The sequence below is a fragment of the Drosophila takahashii genome, chromosome 3L (genome assembly GCF_030179915.1).
Source record: "Drosophila takahashii strain IR98-3 E-12201 chromosome 3L, DtakHiC1v2, whole genome shotgun sequence".
In the NCBI taxonomy this organism is placed as follows: Eukaryota; Metazoa; Arthropoda; class Insecta; order Diptera; family Drosophilidae; genus Drosophila; species Drosophila takahashii.
In genome coordinates, this window is record NC_091680.1 from 14,282,339 (window position 1) to 14,304,042 (window position 21,704).

Here is a 21,704-nt window from a genome sequence, read left to right on the forward strand (position 1 = left end):
ATTTCAGCGGAGTCAGCTGATAAACTTTTTTTTATTTAAAATATTTTTTTCCTTTTTTATCTTAAAAATGTTTTTTTTCAATTTTTAAAAAATTAGTTTATATTACCCATATTTTAATATATAATATAAAACGAATGCCATGTCAAGGGAATTTCCATTTATGGGGTTAAAAAATGGGTTATTTGTTTGTTCTTGGGGAGGCTTTTCCGGACCATTTCATTTCACAACCGATTTCGAGAGTCCGCCCTTGCCCAAACCAGTTTCGCATGTCTCGCCATGTAGGCTAGAATCGCCATGTAGATGTGACCTACATGGTGGGACTCCTCGGGGCAAATTTATGGACATAAATTATCTTCGGGTAAAATAACCATAAATTAATCAAAAGAATATTCCAAATATTTAATATACCCAAAATTTACTTTGCTCCTTTTAATAGTTTTGCATTATTTTGGTTAATCTTTAATTGATAGCCCCTCAACCCGCGATTTATGCCATGTAGTTACTCTAGAATATACATGGCAACCTACATGGTGACTTGCACGCACACACACGCACACGTGCATGCGAAGCAACAACACACACCAGCACGCCGCCATGTAGTTAGCGGGCCAAAAAGTTAGGTTAGACTCACAGCTGGTCGAAAGGTGGAGGGGGCAGGAAGGGAAGAAAAAAAGAGAGAAGAGTAAGGGGTGGGGCGATGGGGGAGAGGCGAATGGCGAGCGAAAAGCGAAACGGCAGGAAGTTATCGATGTATCGATGAGGGGGCAAAGGAATGTTGACAATTTGGAGGGATTATAAAATAAATATTTAAATATAAATTAAATAGAATTTTCATAAAAAAATAGGTGTTTTTAAAATTAGTTAATAACACTTGAATTATTTGGTTTTTTTTATTGCCTCACCTTGATTATTATCCATTTTATAGTTTGTTAAAGCAAAACATATTTTTTATTTTAGGGGGATTCCCTAAACTGTTGAATTGCTGAATTGTTGAAAATTCAACAAAAAATTTCAGCAATTAAGGGAACGACCCAAAACGGTTCCTGTTGAATTTTCAAACAGCTGTTATTTGTTGAAAAATTTCACGGAACTTAAAGCATGTAAAATTTGATTTATTATTGCTAGTTACTCTCTAAAAGTGTTACCAAGGTAAAAAGAACCACAAATATGCTTTCAAAGTTTATTTTAAAATAAATAATGCGTACTGGTGATACTAAAATGTTACAGAGTTGCCACGACTTTTAAAAAAAGGTGACAACTCTGGCTTTTCAGCAATTCAACAAAATTTTCAATAGCCCCGAGGCTGATGAATTGCTGAAATTTCTGAAAGTTGGCTTTGTATGGAACAGCTGATTAACAGCTGACCAAAATTCAACAATTCAGCAATTCAACAGTTTAGGGAATCCCCCTTTTATTTATTCTAATTACTTTCTGATTAGTGTGCTGCTCATTTCCCATAATATTTTTTTAAACCAAGCATATTAAACTATCGTTCAGACCACATCCGCCCATCGCCAGCGAACTATCGATGCCTGGCGTGTTGACGAATTCCAGCCCATCGCTGATTTATCGAAAATTTTACAGCTCTTCACCGCGTTTGCTGCTCGCTCGCTGAGGAAAATAAGATTATCCAGGAGCAAAAACGCGATTCGCAAGTATCTGCGCAGCTAGCCAGACCAACGGGATCGAAAAGGGTTAGCAGAGTGTTTAATCCAGTAGCCGCAGTGATTTGTTTACTGCTCTCCGCTGTTGTTGTGAAGTAATTAATAATATTTTAAGGCAGATGGAGCCCCTCGGCGTGTGAGTGTGTGCGTGCCTTCGCTTTCGTGCCTGTGCGTGTGTGTGTGAAAAAAGAAATTGACGGGGGGAAAGCAGACAGAAAGGAAGAAACGCTGGGAAATGGGCGTCTCTAAAGTTAAATGACATTTTCGCACGTAACTGAAAAATATATATACGTGTATTAATAAAAATAAATACACACTGGCCAGCAGGCAAAAAGCAAGAGGCGGAGAAAAGCCGTCGTCGGTCGTCAGCCGCCGCGCGCATGCCCCAAAAATTGGGAGTTAAATGGTCGCAATAATTCGCGAATTCCCTAGCCGAAATGCCAGATGTTATACCCTAAGATCGCGTGCGTTTCGGTGGCCAAAAGAAAGAAAAAAACCCAACTGCCCAGCCGTGTAAATTGCACATTATAATTGCAAAATAATCGAGTGCAGTGTAGTCAAAATAGTAGTGGCCGCAGGCGCGAGCGAGATGGCAGGCAAACGTGAAAAAGTGAGCGGCTCGGCTATTGGTTCGGCGCACTAGTGCCGTCCCGCTCTGGCGCACGCCTTGGCCGTTTGTCGGCTGTCTGTTTTGATTTTCTCTTCGTGAAAATAAGCGCGCGAAAGGGGTGCTCGTGTACTTTCTTTTGACCTACCGTCCACCCACTCGGCCGACCCCCTCCCCCTGCCCCTCGGCCCAACCCCTCGCGTGCATCGCAATGTTTGATAAGCGATAAAGCCAGATGTTTGTGTATATATCGCCGCCAAATGTCCCGACACTCACACGCACACACATGTTGCACACATTTCGTTTTTCGCTCGCACTTTTTGCCGCCTTTTGACTTTCGGTCTTGTAACTTGAGCCTAATTTGTTAACGCCTGACAACATCCATTATTCATACATGTATTCCACTATATACACAGCCCGACTTGCACATAGAGAGCTACCAAAGAGGCCCAGGAATTGTTTTAGTCACATCTCAAATCCCGCAGAGGAGCAACGTTTCCAATAAGCAAGCATACATAAATGGTTTCTACTTTTATTGGTCTATTAGGTGAGTTTAAAAAGGGGAAATTATAGGTACTATGTAATACTAAAGAAATAATTCAATTTTATTTTTTTAATAAATAAATAGATAAAAATTTTCTTACGTTAAATTTTACGTTAAATTAAACATGATAAACTTTTAAAGGAATTTTTCAAAGATATCCTAAAATCTTTAATATTTAAATTAAAATGATAAATCAATAGATCAAAATGACCTAAAGTACTTATTTAAAATTACATTTTAAATTAACCTTGAAAGGATTTTTTTTATTTAAAGCCAAAGAAATTCTGCCTTAAATTATAAAAATAAATAGTTATCGTACAAAATATGAATATAAATAAATAGTATTAAAAAATAGAATAATAAATTCTGCTTTTAATTTCTAAAATAAATAGTAATTGTACAAAATATGAATGTAAATAGAAATAAATAATACCAAACTCCTCTATAAATTTTACATTTTTAATAAAAAAAGTTAAAGAAATTCTGCAAAATTAATAAGTCAACAAAATATAAAACAATATTTTCTTCTTTTCAGACATTCAATCATGGTGGGAGATACCGTGTATTTCGCATTTCTGTTCATTGTTTAGTTCCGCCTTTGATCTGCCCGACATTGACATCGAGGTAAGTGTTGGTCAGCATTAACTTTACTACCGTATTATTTATAAAACCCATTCAAACAACAGGATCTCGAATCGGCGCTGCTCTCCGATGGTACCAGCGATGAGGATCAGGTCGCCTTAGTGCCCGAGTTAATTGTGCGCCTGCTCAAGGGCTGCGATGCGCTACAGTCGGTAGCCAAGGAAATCACACACAGCAACTATCAGATGTTCTTGCGTCGCTTCCTGCGCCAACAGTGTCGCCTGCACCAGACCGAGAACCATTTCGACACGGACATTGATTTCCAGTCGCTGCCCGTCCGCAAGCGCCTGCACATCCTGCACGATCTGTGCCACTTCCGCCTGGACTCGGCCGATGTGCAGGTCATCCTCAGCAATCTAGAGGCGGACAGTCTGCGCGTGGAGCCCCTGGGCTACGACGCCAAGAACTCTGGCTATTGGTACTTTTACGGCACGCGGCTGTATCGCGAGGACAAGGCCACCGGCGGCAGCGGAGCGGCAGGTTCTAGTTCGGGATCAGGAGGCGACGGAGCCTCAACTGGCGGAGCATCGGGCAGCAAGGGAATTGGCAACACCAACGGCCAAACAGTCTGGCAGGTCATCTGCTTCACCGAGGAGGACTGGCAGAATTTGGCCGCCAAGTTTAAGACCTCGACGAACGCCAAGGAGCGCGAACTCTTCCACATACTCGATGACAACTTTCTGCCCAAGCTGCCGCAGCTTTTCCGTGAGCGTGAGCGTTTGAGGCGTAGAAAGTGAGTGAAATAGTTAAAATTTAAGTTGTTTAGCATAAAATTTCCTTTACCAATACTATTTTCTAATGGTTTTGTATATATCTATATATCAGACTTCTGCAAGTGCGAAACTCCAGTCGCATTCGCAACATCGCAGAGTTGAAAGCGCGTCAGGAGGAGGATCGCCAGCGGCAGGAGGAGGAGCGCCAGCGCCTGGAGCGGCAAAACGCACACTGGTTGGCACCGCCGCAGCAACAGCAACAGCAACAACAACAGCAACAGCATCAACAACAGCAGCAATCCCTGCAGCGCACACGCAGACGGTTAGCACGCCAATGTTCCTAAGAAGGCTGGCGGAAGCGACGGCCACATCCCACATCCCACAAAAAACAGGAAACAAAACCGAAACAGATACATCCAACAGCACACATTTGCATACCAAAAGCATCTTTGATTTATGTTTTCAATTGATCTTTTGAGTTGCCATCATTTTATTTGATTTCTTGAGCCAACAACACACTATTCGCTTACAATTTGTGTTGCTGCAGTAAAGAGAAACCAAAACAACATCTACGATAAACCCGGGACCAGGATAAACGGAACGAGGATCAGCACTTAATTTGAGTTTTGCCCATCATTTAATTTTGTATATGGGAGAATTGGTTGGATTTCGTTTTCAAAAAAACTCTGTAAGCATGCTTTCTAATATATTTCTATTTAAGTTGATTTAAAGTCAAGTTCTAAGTTTCATCCCATTCACAAGCCACACGAATATCGCTCTATTATCAGTTAATAATATATTAAAAAAAAAATAATTTAAAAAATGTTTAAAAAAAAGATTATTCTTTTTTTTTTTGAATCTCATATTGCCTTCTTATTAGCTTAAACAAATTAAAATGAATATTAAATTGCATGTCATAAACAATTTCAGAATATTATTGTCATATCTTCAGATATTCACGCAAAATTTAGTTGATACAAATCGTTAGCTTATTAATAATAATAATTAATATTGTTTTTCTCTTTTATCCATTATCTTATAGATCCCAATCAACTTCGACGGCTAGTGGTATTTCAACCTACGCAAGCTCACTCAGACGAACAACCACAACTAATTCGAGCGAATTTCTGTGCCACAGGGAAACCTTCTGCCTCTCGCCAGAAAACGACGAAGAGGAAGACGACGACGAGGCCCTCGACGCGGAGCAGCATCAAGAAGAGGAGCAGCAGCAGCAGCCAGAGGAGGAGGCGGAGCAGCGGCAGGAATCGGAGGAATTATTAGCTGTCTCAGCAACTGGCGACGATTTTCGCTCTCCAGAAGCGCCGAATTCGCAAACGCCGGCGGAATTGAAGAGCAAGAGCAGTCACCACCACCATCATCATCATCACCATCACCACAAAAAGAAAAAGTCGGGCAAGAAGCAGAAGAAGCGACACCATCGAGATAGAGATCGTGAGCGGGATCGCGAGCATCATCACCATCATCGGCGGCGACACAAGCATGCTTCAGAGGCAGACGAAGGCGAGGACGACAACAATAATCACCACAACAGCAACAGCAATAGCAACAGCAACACCAATAGCACCAGCAGCAACAATAGTGCCCAGCAGCACCAGCAGCCAAAGCGACGACGAAGTGGCCAGCAGCAGCAGCCAGAAAGTGCCAGCCAGCCCACCACTACTTCTTCTCTAAGTCCCGAGGACAAGGAGAACTTTTGCAGGCAGCTGCAGCTTTTGGACACCAACTCGGCGGCCATTGCGGTGGCCACCAGCATTGCCGATCTCAGTCTGCCTTCGCCTTCGCCGTCGGTGGCACATGACAGCGAATCGGAGCAGGAGCAGCCGGCAGCAGCAGTGGAAACAGAGACAGAGCCAGAGCCACCAGCAGCAGTAGCTTCTCCAATGGCGCCAGCGGCAAATGTCAAGCTGCCCGGCAGGCAGACAAACAATTCACTGAGTTCGCTGACTGGAAACATATTCATACCGGGAGGAAGCGCCCAGCAACAACAGCAGCAGCAGCAACCATCGCAGGAGCCACAGAGCAGCAGCAGCAGCAGCAGTCACAGTGGCACCACCACCACCGCCAGCACAGTGCGCTCCAAGAAACAGAAGGCGGTGCTTAACAGCAGCGGGAGCAGCAGCGCCAGCAAAGTGGCGGATAAGGCGGATCGGAACTTGAGCAAGGCGGAAGCGGCGGCGGCGGCCGGCAAGTCCAAGAAGTCGACGGCGGCGGCGGGTTCATCGGCGTCCTCATCGTCCAGCAAGGCGGAGCGAAACAGCGGTGCCTACTCGGACAAGAGTGGCGATGAGTAAGTGCGGGTGGAGAGTTTCGATACCCAGACACAACACAATCGTACTATCCATTTACTCTCGGCATATTTTTTTGCGATTACCATTATTCCTTATGCTTCTGCTTGCTGTTGGAGGTGTGGGCATCATGTCATAGATATACGTACATCTTGATTAAGCACAAACTTATTAACAAAACGAATCCCAAATCACAATATGCTCCACAAATCATTTTCCTATTTAAGTACAAAATTTTCCAAACAAACAAATCAAATCTGATACTTTACAACCACCTTTATAAAGAGCTGAAAATAAAACAAAATTCTCCCGCAAATAAATACTATCAATTTAGGATAGGGCTTTCAAATCTCATAAAATGCAACAAAGAACTGAAAACAAAATTTTCCAGAAAATAAATACTAACAATTCAAATTTTTGATAAATTACCACCAACTTTATAATGAACTGAAAATTATTATTTTAAAAAACAAAACCACCTTTATAAAGAACTTAAAAGTATTTATTTTGAAAATAAAACATTTGAAAGACATTAAACACCATTTGGATAATACTTAATCAAGGTATAATTGTATATTTCATGCATAAAAGTATTCATGATGCTCAACTCTGTATTGTTGTTGATTTTGATTATTGAGTTTGGGCCCTTTGCTGTGGTTTTGGTTTCTTTTCCATTACATTTTCATTCCCTAAGTTCCAAATTTATTTCCATTTCTTGCAATCCGTTTTATCTATAACCTATTGCATGTTGTTATCCACTCACCCATCAAATTGTATATAAAATGATCAATTGATTAACATTTTTATCATTGTTATTGTAAACTTTTGTACCCACCCGCAAAAAAAAACAAACGAAAAAAAACATTGCGACTGTTGTTCATCAAAACCCAAAAAAATAAAACCACCCGATAAAATGTAGCCATGTAAATAGTAGCAACCGTAGCACCACCAACAACAACAGCAGCCTTAACAACAACAACAACAACCATAAGCACGCGTCGCACCACAGTCACAACAACAACAACAACAGCCACTCAATGACGGCATCGGCAACAACAACAGCAACAACGACAACGTCGCAGGGATATCATAACAATTCGAATTATAATCACAATCAGAATAATCACAGCCACCAAACCACCCACTCACATCACACCCACCATTATCAGTACAGTAACAAACATAAATATAAATCGCACCACTCCCTAACCCACAACAACAACAATAATAATAATCACACAACAAATGCAACAAGCACATCACAACAACAAGCACACCACCCAGTAACCACAAACACAACCACAAACAACAACAATTCAACGTACAACTCCTCCAATCATGCGAATATTCTTAGCTTCACCGAAACGGAGGAAGTCCTGCAAATTGGGATGCACAAGGTGCTCGTCTACGTGAAGAATCATCGCGATGCCTGGCCATTTGTGGATCCCGTGGAAGAGGATATAGCACCACGATATTACTCGATCATCAGAAGGTAAATAATAAAAAATACTACCTAACTTAAAACTTATTAAAAATGCCCTTTGCAGACCCATGGATCTTTTGAAGATGGAGGACAAGCTGGACAGTGGTGAATATCACAAATTCAGTGAATTCCGCAACGACTTTCGCTTGATTGTCAACAACTGCAGATTGTACAATGGGCACAACAATGGTATAGATCACTTTTAAAACTAAAATTTAATTTTAAAATTTAAATACTCCCATTTCCCTTTACAGAATACACGGAGATGGTTAACAATCTGCAGGATGCTTTCGAGAAGGCCACCAAAAAGTACTTTGATAATCTCTCCGACGACGAGGACGATGATCCCAATCTCAGCTATCCCGCCGCCGACTCCAAAATGAACGTCTTTCGCGAGAAGTTCTTCAGCAAGAAGGCCAAGGAGGAGACGGAGAAGGATGGAGCGCCAGCAGGTACACGTGCAGAAAGCACCGGCGAGGAGGATCTCAGCGAAATCGAAGCGGAGGCCCCGCAGAAAGCCCTAAAACGCAAGCGTAAGGAAAAAGACAAAAGACGCAAAAAGAAGACCAAGAGCAAGGCGGATGTGGAAACGGATGATGAGGATTTGGAGAACGAGCGGGAAGCAACGCCGCCACCAGCTCCACCTCCGCCGCCAGCCAGCAAGAAAAGCAAAGCGGGCAAGGTGGCCAAGGAAAAGGAGAAAGATAAGGAGAAGGATAAAGAAAAAGATAAGGAAAAAGATAAGGAGGCACCTTCATCCAAGCGGGGACGCAAAGCTAAGAGCGAAAAGTCCAACTCGAAACCCAGCAAACAGCAGCAAAAGACCAAAAAGGGGGCCAAGAAGTTGGCACCCGAATCCGACCTGGAATCAGATCCCAGCGACAGTCGCGAGAGCGAGGACTACAGCGATGATGACCACATATCGTTGGCCAAAACCAAATCCCTGATCAAGCCCACGGCTCGAACGATAGCGGCGCAAAAGAAGAAATCGGTGCCCGCTGAATCCAAAGTAAAGATGCCCACGCCAGTCAAGCGGCAAGTAAAGGGCAAGGGCAAAGGTGGACGCAAGGGGAAGGCAGACGACTCACTGGACAGCGATCAGTCGGAGGTGGATGTCAAGAAGCAGCTGCTGCCACCAACGGCGGCGGCCGCCTTAGCCGAATCCGCCGCTGACCTCGAGGAAGATGCCGATGATCAGCCTGCCGAGGAAGACGAGGAAGATGGCGATAGCTCACGCTCGCGCAGCATGTCACCCTTTAAGGTTGATCTCCACAAGAAATACTCAAAAAGTGCCCTTAACGATGATCTCTCCGAGCTGCTGACCACCGTGAAAAAGGTTCCCACCGCGGAAACCACTAAGCTAAGTGCCCGCCATCAGGATGAAGCGGATGAGGATGAGGAGAGATCCTGCCGAGAGTCTGACGAGGACTTTAGATCCCTGAGCAGCAGTCGCGCTAGCTCCGCGGAGCGTCCGCCGGTGGCCAAGAAGGGGAAAAAGGGGGAGAGCTCGAAAAAGGAGAAGGAAAAGAAGAGCAAGGAGAAAGAGAAGGACAAGGATAAATCCCGCAGCGCCAAGCACAAGAAGGGCAAGGAGGATTCCCCCCTCTCGGCAGCCGCCGCTGCAGCCGCCGCCGAGCAGGCTGAACTGGAGATGCTGCTGCCCTTCATGGACAAGTACGATGTGATCAAGTACCGACGAAGTCGTGCTGCCCTGAGTGGTTCCAGTGCCTCCAATTCCATTGCCCCCTCCGAGGACTCCAAGCCAGCGAGCACCAAAAGCAGCAGGGAGAGCAAAAAGGCCTCGGCGAAGCGCGAAAAGTCGCCCGATCCTGTGGAGCACAAGCGCGGGCGGAAGAGCAAAGACCAAAAGCGTTCTAAAGAGTCGGATAAATCGGAGAAAACTGAAAAGGCTTCAAAAGTCGATACCGAAAAGCAGGCAGAAAAATCAAAGAAAAAGGAGGAGCAACCCAAAGTAGTGGAGAAAGCTCCCAGAGAAAAATCACCTGCACCGGTGGCTCCTTTGGAAGCAATAAAAGAACCTCCTGCTCCTGCAACTACCGCAGTCACACCAGCAGTCAGTAAGGCAAAAGAAGTCCCAGGCAAAACAGCAGCTAAGAGAAAACCCGACAAACAAATGCCGCCGCCTCCAAAGCCTGCCGACAAACCAAGTGAAAAGGGTTCCTCCGGCAAGAAGACCGCCGGCAAGAAGGCAGCTCAAAAGGCGGCCGGCGGCCAAACGCCGCAGACCAACAACAATACAAATCTCGAGGCTTTGGATGTGGAAACGGAACAGACGCTCAAGGACATAAATCGCTGGCTGGAGCACACGCCCCGTTTCACCGAATTCAGTTCGGCCAGCAATTCGCCATCGCGCTACAATAATCTATTGGATGATTTTGATTCTGGAATCGGTAGCAAACTGGATGCGGCTGATTTTCGACGACCCGTGGCATTGGCTGCTCCAAAAGTTGAGTTGGTACCAACTAAGCTGGCCGAGGCACTCAATGAACTGGTGAGCGAGCCAAAAGAGGCGACGGCTAGCAAGTCGGAATCCGAATCCGTGGCCCCAACGCCGAGCAGTGTGAGCAGCAGCTGCGGAACGCCGCCGCATTCGATGCACTCGGGCAACTCCATTGGCAGCACATCCGCCACTGCGGCCTCCAGTTCGAATTGCTCTAATAATTCGATGCCCACTCCTTTGCCCGTGGCAACTGCAACTGCACCTGCGACGCCAACACCTGCAGCTCCTCCGCCATCACTTCTTCCGATTCCCAAACCCAAGGAGCCAAGTACCACGCAGCTCATCCTCAATCCACCGCCGCCGCCGCACATCAAGCAGCAGCTGGCCAAGGAGGCCAAGAGGAAGTCGCTTAAGGAAAAGCAGGCGGCCCAGGCAGCCCAAGCGCAGCAAGTGAAGGCCAAGACGAATGTGATGAGGACGATCGAACGGCTCCAACCGGGCAAGGCAAAGGGAAATCTTTTGCAGAACGTGGCAGCCGGGAAATCAACGGAGGAGGGTGGCGACTCTCATGCAGTTAATCCAGTGGCCACCAAGGTCAAGGAGCTGAAGAATGCTCTCATCACGGAAACTTGCGAGGGAGCTCCAAAATTAAGTTTGGGTACGGTTCTTAAGACACAGGACTTTTCGCTGGGCAAAAGCCTTGAGGAAATGTCCGGAAACAAACCAACGGATGAAGATGATGTTGCAAATGAGGAAGCCAAGTCAGAGAATCCATCGACACCCACAACACCGAACAAAGAGGCACCAAAACCATTTGAAGCTCTGCTTGAGCTCAGCAAAATTGGCAAATCCTCGGAATCAGCAAAAAGCGAAGCAAGTCAGAAGGAGAAGCCCAATTTGAGCGCCTGGCTAAAGGCGTTCGGTGGTCCAAAGGTTAGCAAGAAGTCCGAGGAGGAGGAGAAGCAAGCGAACCAAGTCCCAGATCTCCAAGGGGATGCAAAGGTGGCTCCGCCAGCTCATTCACCTGCCGGGGATAACAACTTCTCACTGCCAACGGTGATGCGGCAAAGGAAACCGAGCACGGGCAGCACGAATTCCGAGAGAAGTTCCTTTAGCCAGGACCCTGATTCCCCGAGAATAGCCATCGATGAGCGGTATGGATCGTATGCAGCTGGTTCTTACACCTCGCCAATTGGTGCCTCACCCATTGGAGCCTCGCCCATTATGGTTTCGCCCAAGCCCAACGATGATATGGGTAAACCAGCCTCTCCTTACCCTCTAAATGGAGCTATCAAGGTGGGCTTCTACCAGGACACCACGACCAAAAGCAGTCCCGACAAGAGCTGCAGTCCCCGGGAGATGAACTCTCCGTATCCCCAATACTCCCAGCATATCTACTCCTCCGCCTCGTCGCCCAATGTCTCCACGCCGGATATGAGTGGCACATCGCCGTATGGCGGTGGAAACAGCTACAATCCCTCGGGCTCTGAGGCCTCCAAGACTCCGGCCTATTCTTCCACATCTCCGCTTCCCATTTACGACCAGTACAAGCAGCCGCGCTCCCAGGAATCGGACTACAACTCCTCGATGAGTCCCAGCACCCCCAACCCGCATTCGCCTTATCAACAGCCCCAGAGTTCTCCGTACACCACCCCGCAGCAATCGCAATCGACGCACCCGTCGCCATATCATGGCCAGTCGCCGTACCACCAACAGCAGCACTCACCATATCATCCGCCCGCCGCTAAGCAGCCGCAACAGCAGCAATCCTCGCAGCAGCCCTCTCACAGTCCGGCGGCCCATCAGCAGGCCCTCAGTCCGATGCACAGTGTGGAATCGCCTGCATCCTCGGCAGCCACCCAACCGCCCACGCCGTTGGCTCAGTCGCCGGCGGAGCAGCAGCACTCGCCGTATCAGCAGCCTGTACTCTCGCCCTATCAGCAGCCGCAGGTGCAACAGGTGCAGCCGCCCGTGGTTCCGCCAGTTCAACCGGCAACAGGAGCTGTGGCCTCAACGGGTAAGTTTTCATTAGAGCCCTGCATGGGTGGGTATTCAAAATGGGTTATTTGGGTACCCAGCCCTGCATGGGTGGGTATTCAAAATGGGTTATTTGGGTACCCAAACAGGCTTTCTTTTAAAATTTTCAGGTCGTTTGGGCTGGGTAAAATATTACCCATTTACCCAAACTCAAACGACCCAAGCCAAATGGGTTTCAAGTAGATCAGTTCGGGTTTGAGGTTACCCAAAGAACTCATGCTAATAATTATGAGTTTTATAAAAAAAACTATTTTTAAAAAACACGATTTGAAATAAGACGATGATCACAATTTTCACAGCTCACCGATCCGTCGCGAATTCTTAAAGTCAAGGTGGTTATTTGTGTATAATATTTAAAATTAAAGAATACGATATATCAGCAATTGTTTTAACTTCTACCGCCCATGCGAATTCTTGTGGTCTTCAAATATTCCAGATGCATGATCCATATTCTCTTGTTCTAAAGAATTCGCGGTTTTTGAAAAATTAATATAGAATATAACATTAGGTTTTCATCTCCTTAACAATTCAAACCTCTACTAAATGCGCTCTTTATTTCAGCTCTGAGCAACAATGGTTATGCGCCCACGCCTCACGATAGCTACCAGCAACTTCAGCAGCAACAGCGATCCCTGTACAATCCAGCCACTTTGATTAATCCTCTGCCGACAGCCGCATCTTCAACTGCCTCCATAACGAAGCCCAATAATGACTGGAGTCTGAATCGCAGCCTTTTGCCGCCGAGTATTACGAATACTGTAAATCAAGCAACACAGCAGCAGCAGCAGCAGCAGCAACAAGCTGGGCAGTTGCAACAGCAGCCACAAATGCAGGCGACGCAGCAGCAGCAATTACAAGCAACCGCCCAACAGCAGCAGCAATTACAGGCAACACCTCAACAGCAGCAGCAGCAGTTGCAAACACCGCAGCAACAGCAGGCACCACAACAACAGCAGCAGCAACAGTTGCAGACACCTCAGCAGCAGCAACTTCAACAGCAACAGCAACAACCACAGGTGCTGGGCCATCAGCAGCAACATAAACCGAAATATCCAACCTATGCGCAATATCAGTCGACTAATGCCGCTGCTAATGCGGCAGCTGCAGCAGATGCAGTGGATACTCTGCAACAACAACAACAACAGCAGCAGCAGCAAAAGATTGTGCCACCAACTTACGGCAGCGATATGGCCACATTTATGCAGCATCAAATGCAACAGCCTCCCAAAACGGATACTCTGATAAATCCACTAAAACGACCGGGCGAGGAAATTGGCATGGATTACAGTGGAAATGCGGCCAATAAAATGCCAAAAATAGACGAAACTCCGGCACAGCAGCCGCAATTACAGCAGCAACAACAGCAGCAGCAACAGCAGCAACAAAACCAGAACCAAACTCAATCCCTGCTCAACAAGCAACAGCAAATGTTTAATAGTTTCCTGGGTTCCATGGCTTTTGGCAAGCCGATTGGAAACATTGCACCGGACAAGGCATTTGAGATGTATAACCGAGCGGCGGCCATGGGTTTCCCCAAGGATTTTGCCAAGGACAACAGCTGTCAGCTGCAGCAGCAGCAGCAACAGCAACAGCAGTCGCCACAAGTGGCCACCAACAAGCAGCAGGCAAGCCAGCAAACGCAGCAGCAACCTCAGCAGCAAGCGCAGCAAACGCAGCCACATCTCACGCAGCTTCAGGCGGCGCTAAGTCAAAACTACCAGCAGCAGCAGCAGCAAACGCAGTCTCAAAAGTTGTCGCAGCAGCAGCAGCAGCAACAGTCGCAGCAACAACTTAACTATCAGCAACAGCAGACACAGATTAACCACAATTATAGCGCACAGCAATCTGCAGTGCCGGAAAAACCGCCAGCAACACAAGCGGCAGTGGCTTCTTCTGCTGTAGGTGGCGATGCAAGTAGCAACATGATGAACCTGCCCTCAACCGCCCACCAGCATCATCTCAGCCAAACGCATCACCTGGCCGCCTACAACAAACCAACGCCGCCTCCTCCGCAAACCTACAGTAATCCCCTGATGCAATCGATGTTGGGTTATGCTGGAAACTATTTCGACAAGACCATGCCGCCGGCAGCTCACATGTACAGTGCCTCCAGCTCAGCAGCTTCGGCATATGGGAATCCTGCCCAGCAGCTGCCGGGTAATTATGTTCCCGGCAACAACAATCCCGCTCACCAGCAGGCACAACAGCCACAACAGCAGCAACAGGCAGCTCCAGTTGCCCCTGCAGAAGTCAAGGCTCCAGCGAAAAGGGGCAGAAAAAAGAAGGCAGCCACAATTGCGGCAGAAGCAGCGGCTGCAGCGGCCAAGCAGCAGCAGCAGCAGCAACAACAGCAGCAGCAGCAGGCGCAACAGCAGCAACAAGTCGCCGCCCAACAGCAGCAGCATCAGCAGCAACAAGTAGCAGTCCAGCAGCAGCAACAACAACAGGTGGCCGCTCAACAGCAGCAGCAACACCAGTCGATGCCGCAATACAATACACTACAATCTGCGGCCGCTGCCACCAATAATCAGCTGCAGGCGCATGCGCAGGCGCTGCACCAAGGCTTTCAATTGTATGCGGGTCTCAAGTCCGGCGGAGTATCCTCGCCAGTGGGCAGCGCAGCAGCAGCAGCAACGCCGCCAAGTAGTGGAACGACCAGCAATCAGACGGCCGCCGATGCGGCAGCCATTTCGTTGAAAACATCTACGGGTGGCATGGGAGTGCCGGGGAGTGCCTTCAATTTCGCACCCACTCCAGGAGCTCTGGGCTTGTACGGGGATCAAGCAGCAGCCGCCAGCAGTTATTTGGATCAATTTCGGGACGCGCCCAATCCGTACTATATGCCACCGGCGCCGGCACACAGTGGAGCGTCGGCGAATCCAAGTGCGAATGCAGCGGACAAGAGTCAGAATCCGCTGAACTCGGCAGCCGGATCGTATCCCTTTTTGGCGGCGGCGCATCCTTCATCGCGGGCAGCCGCGGCGGCAGCTGCCTATCCGTTTGCGGATCCCAATTCGCAGCTGTATCAGCAGTATCTACGACGCGATGACTTCCACACGCGAATGATCTTCAACCAAAGTCTGCTCGGTGGGCCAGCAGCGGCGGCGGCAGCTGCGGGATATGGACAACCGCCACCGCCGCCGTCCGCCTATCAACGAGCCGCTTTGGGGATGCCGAAGCCGTACGACATCAACCGGCAGTCATGGTTTTAGCAGTACGCCAGTGCCGCCAACGTGGATCTCCAAGGAGACGACCTGACGGGGGCGGCAACTGGAACAGCATCGGGATTAGCGGCAGCCTCGGCGACGACAGCAGCCACACAGCGATGAGATCGAAGGAGTCTACAGGCTTAGAAAGGTTTCAGATCCACACACAAATTGGTTCCAAAGAGGTTAACAAACACCAGCGTTTTCGTTTCCATTTTAGAACATATTTTATTTTTTAAAACTCGCTTTTTACACTCACCTTTGTTTTTTTATGCTAGAAGGTGGATCTATTTTCTTGCTTTAACTAATTCGAAGTTGCAAATTATTCAATTTGACACCTTTTTAGTTTAGAGAAACAAAGATGTGGTGCATATATTTTCCTAAAGAAGCTAAATTGTGTGAACAAGTAAAGTAATCTTCTGAAGGCGTGATTGTTTTGTACTGATATTTGATATTCATTTGCGAGACTCGAATTCCACTGCCCCGAAAACCTCCCGCGATTTTCATTTGTTGTATTCTATGACCAATTTCATTTTGTGCAATGTTTCCTTTGACTGCAGTTGCGCCCTGGACTTTGGCCACGCCTAAATAGCAAGTTTGTTGGTCTTTAGTTTTACGATCTTTTAGTAGTCTTTAGGTTCTAAGCCTTTTGTTAATGACAATTAATTTTAATCGGTGTAGCTAATTAGGCCTCTAATCTAATTTAATTGAACTTAATTTGTTTTAAATGCTTAACAAAAGAAACTAAGCAGAAAAGCGAAAGAGAAATAATGCAAAAATTCAAAGAATTACTCTAAAGCTCCCCCTGACTATAATTAGCTTTTAGTTTTTATCCAGAATTTAACTCGTAACTATAGAACTCGTGTAAATTAACTACGATTATTAATTTTATTACTATTGATTATGTACTATGACTATTATAAACTATTATCGATTCGTGATGCGGGCGATTTGTTGAAATATTTATTAATCCAACTAAACAAAGAGATTCGCAACACAACTAAAGCTAAAAACGAAATCTAAGCGAGGGAAATACTTTTAGTTTGTAGAACGCCAAGCAGATGTATAAATTTTTGTTAAATATGCTAAGTAAAAATTACGGTTTAATCATTAAGCCCCCCTCCCCACATCAAGTAAAATAAACCAATGTAAACCCACAGAGCTCACATATGTGCAACATTCCGCCTCAGTCCCACATCCCCTCCCATTTCCCAAAACCTAAAAAGAAAACAAAACATTTGCTGTACATAAAAGAAGAAGTAAAAACTTCTCGTTTTTACACATCTCAAATTGTAGCTTTAAACGATGTAGAAATCGATATAGATTTGACGAAAAGCAAAACAATTGAAAATTATGAAATATTAATGAAAAAGTGTCTTAGTCGCTATAAAAAAGCGAACAGAGCAGATGAAACGAGAAAGAAACGCATTAACCGAGCGCCCATAATATTATTAATAAATATATATATATATTATATAGTGAAAACAATAAACAAGAGAACCCGTATTCAGTTAAGTTGTTAAAGCTTTCGTTTTGCAAACGTAAATTTTAAATTTCATTACGATAACATAGTTGATAAAAACACAAATGGAAGAGGAGCGATTGCGAAATTGCGAAGAGACGGTACCTAGAGCATAAAAGAGCAGCAACAAACATATTTAAAGAACCACAAGCTAAATATTATATTAATAATGAATATATATACATAAATTATATATATATATATATACACAAACATATATATTATATGCAGTAAGTGCAGCGAGAGCACATTATACATAAATCTGTATGTATAGGCCACGGCAGCAACAACAACAAGAGTAAATTACAATAAAGAATTCTATTGCATATTGTACGAAAAAAAGTCCAAAGAAGCCATGTTTCGAATCAAGGCGATAATTTCGCCCAACAATTATTATGCAATTTGAGCTTGAGCTTGAGCCTCTCGACACGGCACGCGTTCATTTGCATACAATTGCAGTCCGGAGATCGCGACTGCTGCCCTTCACCAGCTGGTCGGTGTTCCCAGTTTCCAATTCCCAGACGCCAATTGCAGACAGCTGTGCTTGATTACTATATATTCTATATATGGCTTACAGCGCCATCGATCATCTGTGCAGGTCTTCTGGCTGGGGGGCACGAAGTCGGGAAGCGTGTTGCTAATGCACTGTGCCATTTACCGGCCTCTGGAACCAAAGGCTTTCACATCGGATCGAATCAAATCGCTGAAAGCAATTGATCAGATTTAATTATCATCGACAATGCGATTACAGCATTTTCTTGAAGAGCGGAGTGGAGTGGAGTGCCAGGAATCTTGACTTTTCGAGAGGGCAAATTCCCCGGGGTGAGAGGTCAAAACTCCGGACGGATGACGTGTTGCAAAGCAGGTTAAGGAAAAACACCCAATTACCCCGAACATGCCGCTAATTAAATATAATACAAAATACAAAAAAATCTTAACCCAAAACACGGTGCGTGACTAACTGTAGCCCCTGTTCTGATCCAATGCCCTCTTCTTTGCCTGGGTTTATCCGGCAATTAGCGGATAGCGGACCCATTACATTGCTTTTCAACACCCATTAATACCTCGTAATCTATATATTTGAGTCATGCTTCTATTTATAAGTTGTACCAAGTTATTGTGATTAATGATCGCTGAACTGAACTGAGCCACTTTGTTTGCCGGTGGTAAGCGAAATTTTCATCCGGTTAGAACCTGTTGATTTGATTTTTATTTATAACAATTATTGTGCATGTTAATTGGTTTATTCACCAGCGATCGAAACGATTTTGAAAATGTATGGAAATTAAAGCAAACACACAGCACCAAAAAAATACAAGTCAAACCGGCGCGCAGCAAACATTTAAAATTTTATAATGAAATGCAAGTGTGCATAATAAATTCGAGAATATTTAAATTGCAATTTGTTAATTAAATGCCGGCAGTTGCGTAACGATTGTTATAATTTTGTGCGCGAAATTCTTTCGATGTTATTGACACGCAAGCGCAGCATTTGGCTTTGCCTTTGTCGATTAACCTGAGAATTTCAGATATTCAGATATCGAGGTATTCTAATTGGCCCGAAAATAGGCGTGGCAGTCCGCCCACCGTACATGGTCCGTCATTGTGTTTAGTCACGCTGCGATTTTCACCTGCCGGCAAGCGGAGGCATTCTAAAATAGCCTCCGGCTCGAGATTTATGTGTTGCAGTACTGCATAATTTACGAGCTCGTCGCTGGAGTTAGAACTAAACAAATACTACATAATAATCATGTTGGAAGAGTCGGAAAATTGAAAAAAAAAAAATTAAAACAATATTGTGCGTCGTCGTTACGTTGGTGACCAAAAAGGTCATTCAATTTATGCAGTTTTACCTGTAATTGTTGCTATGGAGGCTTTATAATCCATTCTATAGGCAAGGTATATATTTTTTCAGTTCTCGCGATTGAACAGAACGTGCTGTTTAATTGGGTATATCAGCTGGTCGAAGGTGGTTGAGGCATTTCATAGTCTAGAATTTAATTCAAGCCTGGCAGATATTTATTTTATTAAGCTATAATTTGTAAATATTTTAGAAGTTGACTATAATATAAAGGTATCTTTATTAAAGTAGGATGGAATTGATATGATTAAAATTCATAAGATTATCCTTTCTTCTTTTTAAATTATTCTAGTTATAAATAATATGGGAACATTCAAACTGAAGTTTCTTTAATTTATTAGCTAATTGAGTTTTAATTATGGGATAAATAAGAAAATTGTAATCGATAATTTAGTTACATATAAAATTACTATTTACATTTTAGTAGCTGACTAACAGTTACTAAAATATGCAAATATTACAAGAAAGATAAAATTTAACATTTTTTTTTTAATATTGGCCCTTTAATATCCACCGACTCTATTTTACTAATTTCAATTTGTTTTCTTAGTTTTCAAATACATAGAATATAAATAGATAGAAAACAGTGCCAATCAAAAGACAATTAAATAACATTTCACGATCGCCTCTTTAGGGCATTGTATAATATAATCACCGTCACAAATGGTTCTTGGCGTAGTGTAATTATTACATTACATTTCTGTAATGGGCACGTTAAAATTGACTTTTATTGATTTCGTGTGCAGTGCGGCGGCGGTGTAAATCAAGGAAAATGTGCAAATAACATGCAATCAGTTTGCGAGTCTGAGTCGCTTAGTCAGCCAGCATTCAGTGCTCGGTGTTCAGGCATTTGTTTATCACACATAATGCGCCTTTTACTTTCTAAATTTAAATTACAAGCCTTGCACCGATTCCCCGTTCAAATTGCAAGAATCTCCTTAGTCGGTTAGTCAGGGAGTTGAGTTACTTGGACTTCCGTTTGTGAATCAACTGGGGAGAAAGATATCCGCGCAATTAATGCGAACAAATCAAATTAAATCGAACTTAAAAATAGCGTTCCCTTGGCCGCCGTTCATTGAACCTGTGCCTCTGGATTTTTTCTCTTTTTTTTTTGGTTTTCTGAGCTGCCGGCCTTAGTTGTCAATATATGTTTGTGGTTTGCCATTAAGACAATGTTTTATAGAGGGGGTGCGGTTTGAACTTGGCCTTTGAATGAGCGATTATACAAATGGTTTGTATATTTGCCTATGCTAGATACAGTCGATGATAGTTAGTTACTTAGTTAATGTAATACAGATCTCGCCCTGTCATCTTTGATATTAGATAATCACCAGCGATCACAACATTGTGTTTGGCCACACTTTGTTGATTAATGGATCATTAGAAGAGGATTATGTAGTTGTTGGGCCCGAGATCACGTAGTCACATGGAATTTACAACGTCGCACATTAACTCATATTTTAAGAGCGTTTCCGACATAATCAAAAGACTTAAGCACCGAACGCGACTTCCTGCACACAGGTGGAGACCGACCGAAAAACCCAAACCAATACGAAAAAATCCAAATCCAATCCAAAAGCAACCTGCCCAGCATTCAAGTTCAATGGAATTTTCGTGCACGCGCCGCAAACTGAAGCGAGGAATTTAAATTTAAATTTAGAATGCAATGGCAGCTGATTAAATATTGCATTACATAAAATGCAAAGCAAAGTAAAGCAAACAAATGAGCTCACCCCACCACAGGCGGCGACTCATGACACTTGACGCTAATTAGTCGCCACTTTTCACCCTCGTTTAAGCATTGAAAGTATCTTAGTATCTTGGTTCCACTTGTGCTAAAACATCATCGCAGCTGGCCTAATGAAATTGTTACTAGCTGTTTTTTATGGGCAGCTGTGCTCGATTGAATCGTAATTTATGTTAATATACAGGAGCCCACTGGCTAACTAACACCTCCGATTCACAAACAACACACCAAAAGGCCTTAGAAAGTGCATGACCTTCGTGAACAATTGGCTTAGAATTTTCGTATTGCTTGCCTTGACAACTTGATATAAGAATTTTTGGGGCTCTTAACACACAAAAAGAACGGTAGCCATAGAAAACTGGGCGTTAAGTGGAGCATAGTTAGAGAATTATGCTAAATAGCGTTTAGGAAACCAGTTTGATGGCGAGAAACCCAAGCCGAAAAAAAACTGTCAAATCATTCGATCAGCGATTGCTTACCATTGTGAAATAATTCGTATATAGAACGTTTCCTAGGAAATAACCCGCCAAGAATTATGCAAATCCCCCAGAAACCCGAGATCCAACAGAGATATCTTCTTCGCTAGACCGACCGCAGCATTTCCGATTTGGAAATTAGCACTAAAAAAGTGCGAGAATCAAAACAGAATGCTCAGAATGATCTCGTGCAAAAAACCCCTTGTAACTGGGAAAAATAACCGCTTTTTGAAAGTATCTCGGCCATGACTCAGATAGCAGCCGCAGCAGCATTCGTTTGGTCTTGACGCAAGTGCGTCTTGGGGAAGACCAAGTCGAGTCAGCTAACTGGCTTTTGTGGCACAGACAAGCCATCAATTAGCATGTGACTCCTTTTCGGCTTTAATGGTTGAGCACCTGGCTGCAGGGAATCCACATCTTTAAACAGAATTTTGT

The 21,704-nt window shown here is 44.5% G+C and overlaps 1 protein-coding gene across 6 annotated transcripts; it reads left to right on the forward strand.

The window, feature by feature from the left end:
• Positions 1-1,545: 1,545 nt before the first annotated feature.
• On the forward strand, positions 1,546-18,521 carry dikar (CECR2 histone acetyl-lysine reader dikar). Of its 6 annotated transcripts, XM_017155086.3 has the most exons (10): positions 1,546-1,694; positions 2,688-2,818; positions 3,351-3,439; positions 3,502-4,190; positions 4,283-4,492; positions 5,213-6,478; positions 7,396-7,968; positions 8,024-8,148; positions 8,214-12,437; positions 13,019-18,521. In XM_017155086.3, exons 2-10 carry the CDS (start codon positions 2,791-2,793, stop codon positions 15,667-15,669), a joined length of 9,855 nt encoding a protein of 3,284 aa, XP_017010575.2. In that variant the 5' UTR covers positions 1,546-1,694; positions 2,688-2,790; the 3' UTR covers positions 15,670-18,521. The 6 variants fall into 6 exon arrangements, 1 of the variants encoding a protein (XP_017010575.2); XR_011418791.1 differs by lacking the exons at positions 7,396-7,968; positions 8,024-8,148; positions 8,214-12,437; positions 13,019-18,521 and having other exon boundaries at positions 1,547-1,694; positions 4,283-4,858; positions 5,213-5,238; positions 5,309-5,402; XR_011418790.1 differs by lacking the exons at positions 7,396-7,968; positions 8,024-8,148; positions 8,214-12,437; positions 13,019-18,521 and having other exon boundaries at positions 1,547-1,694; positions 4,283-4,858; positions 5,213-5,351.
• Positions 18,522-21,704: the final 3,183 nt, after the last annotated feature.